General features: G+C 43.7%; 1 protein-coding gene across 2 annotated transcripts in view; it reads left to right on the top strand.

The window, feature by feature from the left end:
• LOC119483492 (nck-associated protein 5-like) overlaps nucleotides 1-13,008 on the top strand; it is a 131,958-nt gene that overhangs the window by 6,463 nt on the left and 112,487 nt on the right. For both annotated transcript variants that reach the window (XM_037761629.1, XM_037761633.1), the window contains exon 2: nucleotides 3,042-3,144. In XM_037761629.1, coding sequence (XP_037617557.1) covers nucleotides 3,042-3,144 — 103 coding nt within the window. The remainder of the gene's footprint in view (nucleotides 1-3,041; nucleotides 3,145-13,008) is intronic.

The following is a 13,008-nucleotide window of genomic DNA, read 5'->3' as shown; positions in this document are numbered from 1 at the left end:
GCAACAAGTGCAGTCCAAACAATCCAAAGCAATGACACCATGGTCTTACACCAGCTGTGACAGTTTAAGGCGACGCTCTTTAAACGTCTCAGGTGAATGCAATGAGTGATGAGAGACTAATTGTCTCTGGCTTTGACTGGCCATGTGCAGAGGGGTGTAGCACGGAAAAACTATGAATAACTTCTTTTTAAAATGAATCTTTATTGCATCTTAATTGATTTTGTTATCTTGCAGGCGAACTCTGTTTGCCCTTAAGCTGGTTGGAGCTTAAAAGGGATAGTTGGGGTGTTTTGAAGTGAGGTTGTATGAGGTACTTATCCGTAGTCAGTGTATTACCTACAGTAGATGTCGGGAGCAAACCAAAACGTATTTTAGCCAACTAAAAAGAAAGGCACTGGTGTCAGTTTAAGTGTATATTTAGAATATTTCCACTGCTTTACTTTGCCATCAGACAGCCCTTTCCGACGGGGAACTGAAGCTGTTATATATGCTCTATTCAAAGCCACCAGACTCCATTGACAAAAACAGTCATCTTACTTCGCAGAACACGGAAGTGGAGTCTGGTGGCTTTGAAGAGAGCATAGATAACGGCTTCAGTTCCTTGTTGCTGCTGCCTCCGTCCACAGCAGTACGTTGCTTTGCTCTCGTGCTGATACTCCTGTCCTGACTGACTATGGATAAGCAAAAAGACTAATCACCATTTGGTTTATTTAACTGTCAAAGACAGGAGTTGTATCTGAATACCCCAGATATCTGACTTTTAATGTGTTTGTTTAATCTTATCACTTCCGATCCATCCGCTACCTCATCCCTCGCACTTTCTATACCCTCAGGAAAATGGTGTCTGTGTTTTCTACATCGGGTCTGCGCAATCAGACATAATCCATTTTAATCATTTACTCAATTTCCTATAGCTCCCCTCCTATCTCACAACCAAGGGAAGCCATGGGCTTCACTTCCTCTCCTAATCTCCAGCGGAAAGGGACCAAACTGAAACGCAGTCTAAACATGGAGCAGAGTTTTTCATCTGATGCAATACACTTGCAGAATTAGCCTTTACAAAGACAGACTGAGAGACAGGCAGCAGTCTGATTAGGCAACTTCCTCATAACCCGAGGGTATTATTCAGAAATGGGGCAGAGGGAGACGGTGTCATGTTAAGAAATATGAACGTAGAGACTGATCCTGCGTGTTTGCGGCTTCGTGTCGATACGTTTGGACTTCCCGGATTGGCGTCGGATGTAAAACGTCACGTTGATGTGTGGGGACGTTTTGACAAGTGCAGTCACGCCGCTCAAGCTTCAGACAGGGTGTAACAGATATAGCCTGGAGCAGAGGCAGAAGGCACTTTAAGGACGCCGTTTGGGAAGTGCTGTTGCATAAGTAGGTTTGTGAGGCAAGTAAACACAACTGACCTGAAAAGAAATGGGATGAATACACTTCAGCCTCATCCTGAAGCTTTAGCCAATAGTGGCATTTAGCAGGCGTGTGGTTCGCACCAGCAGGTCTGTCATGAGATGATGTTGGGAGGTTTGCTGTGATCATTTCTAAAAACAACTTGAGTTTACTGTGAAAAAAATACTCTTAGATAATCTGAAAAGAATAAAGGTTCATTATCCTGTAGTGTTTTAACACAAAGTTGCAAGAATGGTACCATGTTGTTGATTAAAATCCTCGGAAATAGTGTTTTTTAACTTCGCTTTTGACGAAGGAATAAATTAAACTCTTTAAAATTGTAATCTAATTACTTTACCATTACTTTGATAGGTTAATTCTAGGGCTGTCAATCAATTAAAGTAGTTAATCGCGATTAATCGCAAATTAATCGCACATTTTTTATCGGTTCAAAATGTACCTTAAAGGGAGATTTATCAAGTATTTAATACTCTTATCAACATGGGAGTGGACAAATATGCTGCTTTATGCAAATATATTTATATATTTATTATTGTAAATCAATTAACAACACAAAACAATGTCAAATATAGTCCAGAAGCCCTCACAGGTACTGCATTTAACACCCATAGAACCCATTTTCATTCACATATCTGGAGGTCAGAGGTCAAGGGACCCTTTCTTGGCCATATGAAACCAGGTTTATATGATGTCCTTTAACACGAGTATGTAGGTGGAATCCCTACCAGGATTAATCCACGCATACCTGCACATGGTTTTACAAGTTGTGTTGCACAGATAGAGTCTCTGACCCCTGTGGTGTCCATCAGCTGACCTTTGGCCCCGTCCTCGCCAATGAGGAAATGGTGTGCTTACTTTGTGCACCACCACAGTGACTCTAAAGCCCGGGCTCTTTGTGAAGGAGTAGTATGCGTGAAGTGAAGTGTTTATCTTCTGCTGTGGCCTCAGTCAGACCAGGTCGGACTGGTTCCCAGCACTGTTTGGAGAGGCCTAGAAAAACAAAAGGGCTGAAGCTTTGGGTTGGAGGGCGGGAAGCCTGGGTGACGCCGAGAGCAAGCAGTAAGATCTAGCTGGAGCTTTGTCAGGCCAGAAACAGTCTCACTCCCAACTCGTGAAATATGAAGCTTGGTCCGTGCCCCTACGCTTCAAACTATGACGCTATAGGTACCTCAGTTTTGGACGTGTCAGGGACGCCGTGTGAGTTTCTGCTTGTTACATGCATAGTGTCTTTTCAAAATAAACTTCCAACCAGTGTTAATTTTGGCAGCTATTTTAGATTTAGCTTTAGTCTTAGTCATTTTTAATCTTTCATAGTTTGTCTAGTTTTAGTCGACGACAGCTGAGAACGCTCCTGTAGTGGCTTGAATTTCAAGAGAAGGTTTTGTAATAGAAACTGAAAGAAATGTTAGATAAAGGATATAAAGAAGACCGCTGATGTAACTGTGTCTGAAACTGCTGCCGCTGCTGCTCTGGACTTGGACTCTGATCTCCTGTAAAAGGTGAAAGCCCCTCTAGCAGCGGAAACGTGACCGATCGGACATGAGGTGTTCCTTGTTGACTTTCTCCCTCTGTCCTCCACTCCTCCCCCTTTCCCTTCCCTCCCTCCCTCCCTTCCCTCCCTGCAGGGCTGCCCAGGTGTGTGGATCGCCGCCGGGCAGAGGGACCATGATCAGACACCTGGAGAGGAGGGAGCAGTTAAAGAGATTGTCTCTTGACAGCAGCCTGCCGGTAAGTCAATCCACAACACACGAACGTCTGTGAGATTGGTCACTTAGTCAGGAAGCAGACAAAGTGGAATGTCCTCATTTTGTCTTGATGATCTATGGACTTCATCCCCACAGGGAAATATGTCTTGCAACTTCTATTGGTTTGGACTAGAGCAGATTTCTAGGTGAAACACATTCATTTAAAGGTTTAAGGATGTTGTCTTTGGGACCATGTTGTCATTGCTGCGGGTTGTTTGGACTGCTGAGCATTTGTTTGGCGCTCTTTTGTCTCTTCATGCTGCTCATAACTATCCACTCACCCAGGGTTTTGTTTATTCTCATCTGCTGAGGATGAAAAATGCTTCACTTCCTGTGTTCAGGCGACTGTTTCCCAGGAAATGTCCACTTAAGTTGAGTGATATATCTATTTTATATCAATCAGACAACAAAATACATGTATAAAAATGCCACAGACGCCATGAGATTCAAGCTTTAAGAGTCACATTAAAGTGCACACATCCACGTGTCAAGCAGCAGCAGAGAGAGAAAACAGCCTCCCCTGACTGTTTATATGAAACACACTGTGGCCGCCGGTGATTGACAGGCTTATCTCATATGCCGGGGCCGCTGTTGCGAATCACAGGAGTGGAAACTTGTTTAGACTCAGGGTTAACTGAAGGTGAATCTGCTCGCGAGCAGCCTCTTTGGAATGTCAAGTGCGGACGTATAGTGGCTGCTGTGTTGTGTCTGCGCGGTGGTGGAGAAGCTTAATTCCCCCTCAGTGCACACACAGTGCAGTCACTGCACAGGAAATAATGAATCAAAGGGTCTTAAAATAGCATTTTAATATAGGAAAGGGCACATTTGTTGCAGATTAAAAGCATCTGTTGGAGTGCAGTGTCTCTCTAGAAGGGTGTTATTCTCTAAAGGGAAAATACACCCTTAAAACACTGTTAACTATTAAGTAATAAACAGTTAAAAGCTGGGGAATCTTGTTGTTTATGGTGCAGTCTGTTGCTATGATCTGTTACTGACTGTGAGGCTTTAATGAAGCCGATAGATGTCAACACCCTTTATTGACTTGACCTGACTTTATGACTTGCAGCTGACCTGTTTTAACCCTCTGCTGACATGCAGGAGAGCCTCTGTGATTAAAGGAAAACTACATTGACGTTACATAGATTCACCAAGAAACCATAAATACACATCCCCAAATAACTTCTGCAATCCACAGAACATTCAAAATTGATCAGCCAGTAAAAGAAATCTTTGATTTGGGACACAAACCCCCTAACCGTCAATCATTTCCTCCAACTTAAACCGCAACATGAGAGTGAATCTAGAACTTGAATCCTCTTGGTGAGACGAGACAACCGCCTAATTTATAATTCATCCTCAGTGGTTTAGCTTTGTGAATGAGTAACTTAATGTGACGCAGCGGGCGATCGCTTTCTTGTGCCGTTTCTTATCCTCCGACTGTGTGATTCATAAAGGCTTCTCCGAGCGCTATCTCTATCATTACTGGTTGATATGAGGTTTAACTGCGGCTTTAATTGCTTTAATTGGAGACACGGCGACCTGATTTACAGCGAGGAAAGTGAAAGTAGGTCATATTTGTGATATGGGTTTGTGATTCAACATGCTCACATTTGTCCACTCGACTATCCATGCATGCATCCCCCCCCGCCTCTTCCTCCTCTCTTGTGCACTCATTTGACTTTCTCTCGTTTGTCCTCTTCTAACTCACTTTCTCTCCTCTCCGTCTCTTTGTCTTACTTTCTCTTCTTTTCTATCCTCACTCGTTCCTCCCCCAGTGACTTGTTCTCACTCGGGGCAGCAGGAGCAGAAGGGTGCTGGGTTGTTTTAATAGTGGGACATGAGGAGGCCCGGAGCGTTTTGGTAAAGGTCCAGCATGGATCTGGTGGCGGTGTGCAGATTTGATTCCATGGCATGAAGAGAGCAAGCTGAAGTTTGTTACCCTGTTTCATTCAACTTAAATGAATGTAGTTGCTTAATATATGCACTGGGGCTGTCAAAGTTAACACAATTATAACGTGTTAATGCAACGTGCAGGTTTTATGTTGTAGTGGGCTCAGTTTTAAAGCGAGAGAGAAGATACTGGCATCATAAGAAACTAGAAAACGTAATAATCCATCAGTCATCAATCGAAGGAAAATAAATAATGCTCCAAACTCGTGATTAAATATTTGAATCGATTGACAGCCCTAATGTGCACACGTCTTTCTTGGTGTTAGTAAAGGAAGGAAATATCACTTCCATGATTGCTAGATCATCTGCACACACATGACACGGTAATTTGTAAGTTATTTTGCCTTGAATAACAACGCTTTTGTTGCTTTTGGCGTGTCATGTCTACGCCATGTAGTCTGTATCGATTGCAATGCAGAAGCATCACAGTAATCAGAGCTAGTGACGTAGAATAAAAAGTGAGAAAGACTGCTAATGATGGGCGGGACTGGAGGTGGACGGGTCCAACAAACACAGGACTTTCAACCAGGAGACCCGTGTTTGTATCCTAAAATGTTGTTGATTTATTTTACGTTATGTTACTTAGTTTATGTATTTCTTTAACTCAGTGGTTTTGACTGCAGCCGTTACTGTAGTTTTGTGTTTCATGGTAACAACGTGGCGTGTAAATTACACACAAAAAGCCTAAAATGCATGAAATGTCGTGCTATTTATACGCCTTCTCATGAGATCGGGTTGGCAAATCATAACAGGCAGATTCCCTGTAAAAACACTTGATTTAAAATCATTTTATTGCATCAAAAGAAGCATTTATTCATGCTGAATCAATGCCACATATATCACCATCTGCATCGTTGTGGATGTGATTTATTTACTGTGGATGCTTTGTGCTGCACTTTGTGCTCTTTTATCTTGCTTTTATATATGTAAAAGCACTTTGAATTGCCTTTGTGTATGAAATATGCTTTATAAATAAACGTCCCTTGCCTTGCCTTAAAGTTACAGATGCAAATTGTGCATTTACTGGTTATTGCCCATGCTATAAAACCAGCCTTTGTTCAGTTTGAGGCCACTGAGTTTGTGTCTAAACTCTGGGTCTTTATCCTTCCAGCGCTGATGGGGGACTTGATGTCTCAGGCCCTCGTGGCCCTGCTGGCCCTGGCACAGATAAACCTACTAAGTCCTGTAAACACTCCTTTTCCTGGGAGGATATGAGCCTCCGATACATTTATTTTTTCAGGCATCTGAGAAAACACACGAGGCCGTCTCTGATATTCCATCACACGACAGGCATGTTCAGAGCTTTTCCCCTCGGCGTCACCTGTGAACCAGCTTTCAGCCTGAATTTACATAACGCAGCGTCTGCTCACAATGTACATGCCGTGGTGTGTGACCTGGACAGATGTGATCCAGAGCGCTGCTCAATCTTTTTTTTGCGGTAGATTACACTCATGTTTGGCCTTGTTTTGTTGCACTCACAAGCTATTCCACGTGTTTCACGGCCTGTTAGGAAGAGAGATTTTCCACCGGGGACGCCCCTGACAGATTTTCACTTCACACTAGCACACAAAGCTCGAGACAAAATACCATATGTCAGCTGAGGAGCAGGTAAAATATTTATGTCTGCTCCTCTTTGGATGGATTACATGGCCTAGCTTCATACAAAGCTTCTATCAATCGTCTATGGGTAATTTGGTGAACATAGGGCTTGAATGTCAGTCAGGACTTCTGCCTCACACATGCATAATGCATCGAGCCGGCATATGTTTCCTCAATGTGTGCAGGCGAGGTTTGAGGGAATTTTTCTGGTTGATTTTTCATCGACTTAATGTATTTGTGTGTGTTCGATGTGGACACATTTGTAAGTGAAGTGGACCCTTAGTCAGCGTTATCGGCGTCCTATCGATGCGCTTCATTACAGAGCTCGGCTCCTGCAGCAGCAGCAGCAGCAGCAGGATGAGTTAGACCATGTAATCTGGATCAGGTTATATGGCCCAGCAGATACAGCAGCTACTCGCTGCCAGAGTAACTGGGGCACCATTTGCATTACATAACCGCCCGTGTTGCTGGGTTGATTCTGCGCCGCTATTTATTTTTATCATTTGATGCCCGCCTGCGGATGAGAGACTCTCTTCGTCATGCAGCGACGCGCACGGTGAGCCCGGCGGCTGTGGACGGTCTGTGAGCTGTTGCTAGCTGCTGCCAGCCAGCTTTAACTAGGTCAACGCAGAGGCTCTGTCAGGGGTCTATCCTATATAGTAGAGGCTATCGCAGTAGTAGCATCTGTGCTGCAAAATGTTTCTCTTATTCCACTGAAAATACATTTTTACACAGCGTGTTCTGCTTTAATTAGCAGGAATGTAGAGAGTGCTTGAAGCTCGGCCCGTTTTCACACCTACATGCACCTGGTCCGACTGTCAGATTGTGTTTTTGGAAAGTTTGGCGCAACATCCAATCCGACCTGTGATGAAAGGCTCCTCTAAACGGGCTAAACAGCACGTCTCAAGTAGTGTGTTATCACCTTAAGGTGATTCAACATCAATGGTGTCCACAGGGGTGTTTTTGGATGCTTGATGGGCTCCATTACGGCGGGCGTCTCAACGCTTTCCATTCATCTGCTATGGAAAGCAGGAGAAGCAGTCGCCCAGTGCATTGTGGGAGTGTTGCAGCGAGTTGGAGAGGGTCTTACTTGACTTTATGTAAATGAGCCCGTCAAGCGTGATGCGTCCGGCTCACAAAACTTGGACCAAGCTGTCAAACTTGGCGATATAGTTCTGAAATGAAACGAGATTCAGCAGTGGCATCATCGCCTATTTCTCGCTTAAAAGTAGATTTTGATAGTTAAGGCAGAATAACACAAAGTTTACGAGCAGGCCGTCACGTTGTTTCCTGTTTGAAACGACGAGCAGAAAACCAGGGAGCAATCAGGTGCATTTCAGGATCGGGTACGTCACCGATTGAGCGGCCAGTTGAGTGGCCTAGTTTCCCCTAGTGTCCTCGCTGGACCTGGTTGACATTTAGCTTCAGGCATGAGGCACCTGATTTCACCCAGCTTTCAAACCAACAAGGCGGCTTGTTTGGAAACTTTTTTGTTATGTATTACAAAAATAGAAATGTGTTTCTGAAAACATTTGAAGAGTGAGAAATAAGCCTGAATCCATCTTCATTTTAGATCCACAACGGTTAGTTTAAAAGTTTTTTCGGAAGTTTCCTCCAGCTGCGAGTCATGCTGGACTAGAGATGTCACGGTGAAGACATTTTTCCACTTGATTGGATGCTCATCATTGCCAAATATGTCACCCCTCCTTGTCCTCGTCTTCTTAGCTTCGTCTTCCTGTAGCAAATGTCTCGTTTCCATCTAACAAAAGAGCCACACTTCTATCTGAGATGTGGCGGCTAATGCATTTCCTCGAACCGTGAAGCCATCAACCCAAGGATGCCTAAATCTGTCCTTGTTTTCTCCTCCACACCCTTCGTCCCCGCCAACATGTATAATGTGTGCAGCCGTGCAATCATGCTGCAGAGATAATTGATAACAAAAGGCCAAATTGAAAACACTCTGCAGGGGAGGGTTAATAATCAAGTGCTCCACATTACTGATTAAACGCTCGCTGCATAGTTGTGAGTTGTATTGAATAAACAGCATGTGGTAGTGCTTTCCTGTTTATCTCCAAAGTATTTGGGTTTAGCTAAATCCCCCTGGCTTTTGTCGAGCCTCCTCCTCGTATAAACTCTTTTACGTGCTGATTTGCTGCCATGCTGTTACAGCAACTTGTTTCACTGGCGCATTCGCCACCGACAATAAAATTGTCCCAGAAACAAGCTCCACAACGGACAAATTACTTTGGTTTATGCTAAATTTAAGTGCAAATGAATTAGACGGTAAGCCAGCATGGAGTCCACTTGGCAAGGCTGGATTTCCTCCGTCGTCCCCCCCCCCACACACGGCCCATTACAGCTGGTATGGAGACATAAAACTTAGCAGGGGAGCAGCTCCGGAGCTGGATGGGAAGAAAATCTCCAGCCTGATCTGATTGGCTCCCACATCATCAGGCAGACAAATGGCGGGGTTTGATATTATTACTGAGCAGCTCAAACTAATTGAGTGTAATTATACAGTAGAAATCCACCGACAATGGCGTCCTCAGCGCGGGCCCCCGTTCTCACGCCATGTGTGTCACAGGACGCTGAGCTCAGGGTTGCTCAGTGTGTCTTGAGTAACGGGTGTAAAGTGCGGTTCTGAAGCTGATTGGACAATTTGGGTGGGAGCCGGTTACATAAAAAGATTTCTCTCTCGCACTCTCTCACACTTCATCTCGAGCGTTTAAATCAAGTTTCTCAGCGGGGCGTTCTGGGTCTCTGACAGCTCCCTCCATGTGCAGGTGACATACCACACATACCTGGGCTCACCGCGTGGGTCGCCACGGGGCCGCGGGGTGTGGGAACCCATCAAACTCTGAGAGGCAGAAGAGGTGGCGTTTATTCCCTCCTCTTGCCTCATGGGAACCGTCTCCTCTCTCATGAGGAGCGATTACAGCGTTGGCTTTTCCCTACGGCTTCCCCCATATCCAACCACACGCTGTGGATAACACTAAGCGGCCTCCATTCGCTTGTAAAATTGGTTTAATAATTGTTCAGGCTGTTTTGATATGAGCCACTCGTCTGTTTTTCCAACCTCTAAGTAATGAGATTTGGCAGTCCCTTGTTAATACCTAGCCTGTGTTTTTATTGGGGCAATTATATAATATTTTATGGATCTCGGCACCACGTGTAGCGGAGTTAAATGCTCACAACACTTTGCCGAAAAAGGAGGTGAAGAGTCATTTGCACAACATGATGTCAGAAAATTAGGCATTTGCAGGGATTTGAGTGGAGTTTAAGGATTTAATTCAGGAGAGTGAAGCAAAGTTTTACCACTACGGCTGTCGATTGATATATAATCAGGATTAATTAATCACACCTTTTTATCTGTTCTAAATGTACCTTAAAGGGAGATTTGTCAAGTATTTAATACTCTTATCAACATGGGAGTGGACAAATATGCTGCTTTATGCAAATGTGTGTATATATTTATTATTGTAAATCAATTAACAACATAAAACAATGACAGATATTGTCCAGAAACCCTCACAGGTACTGCATTTAGCATAAGAAATATGCTCAAATCATAACAAACTGCAGCCCAACATGCAACAACAGCTGTCAGTGTGTCAGTGTGCTGACTTGACTATGACTTGCCTCAAACTGCATGTGATTATCATAAAGTGGGCATGTCTGTAAAGGGGAGACTCGTGGGTACCCATAGAACCCATTTACATTCACACATCTGGAGGTCAGAGGTCAAGGGACCCCTTTGAAAATGGCCATGCCAGTTTTTCCTCGCCAAAATTTAGCGTAAGTTTGGAGCGTTATTTAACCTCCTTTGCGATGGTGGTACGGATGGATTCATTAGATTTTCTTGTTTCTTATGATACCAGTATCTTTAAAACGGAGCCCACTGCAGCCTAAAAATTGCGTTAACACTTTAAAGAAATTAGTGGCGTTAAAGCGAATTTGCACGTTAATATGGCGTTGTCTTTGACAGCCCTACTTACCACATTGTGCTTTAGGTGATATTGAAGCCAAGCATTGCAGCTGACCTGCTTATTCTCAGCTTAGCATGTGAACCATCTTCTCTGCCTGCCAACGACATACTGATGTGTGCTAACGTGCGCTGAAATCTCTGACCCGTGTCACAAGTTGCATGCATACGGTACATGCCTCGGTAATGATAATGCATAACTTGTATTTGCCTGCTGAACATTATCTCTACTGATTAAAGGTTTATTGCTTGTCGCTTAATCAAAGACACTTTCATACTGAGTCGAAAATAAAAGAGGAAGCCGTTGGGTCCGTTCCAAACTGATTGAAGAGGCTTTTACTTTGTAGTGAGAAGGACAGTGTGTGTCCGCTCTCAGCTCTTATAATTGGACGTCCAATGAGAACGTCCTTTGTGCCCTTTGAGTTGAGGGACTCTCTTCTTCCAATCACGATGGAGATCAAAGTACCGCGTGCGGTCGGAGTCACATGCGTTGTTCCCCAAACATTAGCGCTTTGCCCCGATCTCTATTCACCCCGTGGTCTCCCTCGGAAGAGCCCGATGCCGGGAAAACAGAGGCCTTCTGAGAGGCCTGAAGTCTGCAGGGACCAGACGAAGACAGTCTTCTTTATCTCAGGATCAAACACTTCAGTGTGTCCTCAGATTATCTTTATCAAGATTATCTCAGCTCAGTTAGAAGGTAAAAACATGACGTGGTTATATTTAACTGTGAATAAGGCTTTCATTATGCCAGTTTTACACTATAAAGTGTGATCACATCAGATGTCCTGACTCGCCCTGAAGAGAAGACGTTATGTGTTTGCTTTTCTTGTGACTGTAATTCATTTATTTCCCTGCTCTCGCAAATTAATCTAATTAGGTTAGGCTTTTTTTAACCTAAGCAAAGGTTCTTCAGGTCAAGTCTCCTTAACAGGTGCACAAAGAGAACGATAAACAATACGAAGAGAAGACGGAGCAATAGAGCTGCAATGATCAGTCAATCAACAGAAAAATAATCAATTGATTAATCATTAATTTTTCATACACATATGTCAGAAAATGCTGTTTCCAGCCTCTCAAATATGGAGATTACTTTCTCTTCTCTGTTTTATATCATAATAAACTGAATATCTTTAGGTTTTAGACCGACAAAACTAGACTTTTAAAGACGCCACCTTGAACTTTGACAAACTAGGATGGACATTTTCTCACTATTTCCTGACATAAGACCAAACAATTAATCCATTAATCAAGAAAACAATCATCAGATTAATCGATAATGAAAATAATGATTAGTTGCAGCCTTACAGAACAATACAACAATGATGCAAAATAAAGAATTGAACTGTTTTATGTAATTATTCTAGTAATGCATGTGGCTATAAAGTGCTGCTTTCTTCATTTTATATTGCAAACGTAAACAACTTTCTCCGATGTGAGCGATCTACATAACATCTGGTTGTAAATTTGTCGCGGAGGGATGCAAAAAGTAAAAACAATTTAACTTTGGAGAGCAATACCGTCTACCGTTACTAGTATTCTCTGTCAGCCTCACCTAATTTTACCATCCTGCTCTCGTCCACTAACATGATATCTGGTTTGCCGTCTACCGTCTGCCTGATTAGTCCAATCAACCAATCACTGCATCTTCGTTCAAATCATCCTCAATCGTCAAGTTTCCATTTATATTTAGTGTGAATTTTAACTAAAATTTGTGACAACCAGCAGCCGGCAACATAAAATGATGTTAAAGTAAATGTTGCTTTTGTTTTTATAATGTTTTATAATGTAATCTAGTATTTTTTTTGCAATAAATTGACAAAGGTAAGCTGGGAAGTGTGTAAAAACAACACCTCGCTCCCATTGAAGTGTTATTTTTTGAAGTAGAGGCCTGTCTCAGCAGAGAAACCTGATCCAGGAGTCAGTAGAGCTTATCTCAGGGTGTTAACCCCGTCCACCTGGCGTGGAAGCTCCATCCCAAGAGATGTTTGTTTATCATACTACGCAGATGAGGCTCCATCTTCGGATCCAGCGTTGGCACTGCAGGTTTGGGTTTGAACAAACTGGCAGAGGACGGCTAACAGGATTGGACGTGCAGATTAAGACCCCACCGGTGTAGATAGAGGAGGCTGCATCTGTCAGCAGCACAGGGAAGCCCACCTCCTCACCTTGCAGCTGGGGGGCGGGACAGGCTCCCTGTATGGTGTCCTGGCAGACCGGGCGTGGGCGTGAGAGGCAGAAGGCGGCGTGGCGGAGCGTCCTGTCTATTCTCTTTGCACAGTGGACGCCCTGTGATCACATCCTCCTCATCAGGCGCAG

This window comes from Sebastes umbrosus, chromosome 24, assembly GCF_015220745.1.
Source record: "Sebastes umbrosus isolate fSebUmb1 chromosome 24, fSebUmb1.pri, whole genome shotgun sequence".
Taxonomy (NCBI): domain Eukaryota; kingdom Metazoa; phylum Chordata; class Actinopteri; order Perciformes; family Sebastidae; genus Sebastes; species Sebastes umbrosus.
The sequence above is the reverse complement of the archived record's forward strand: the minus strand, read 5'-3'. Positions and strand labels throughout refer to the sequence as shown.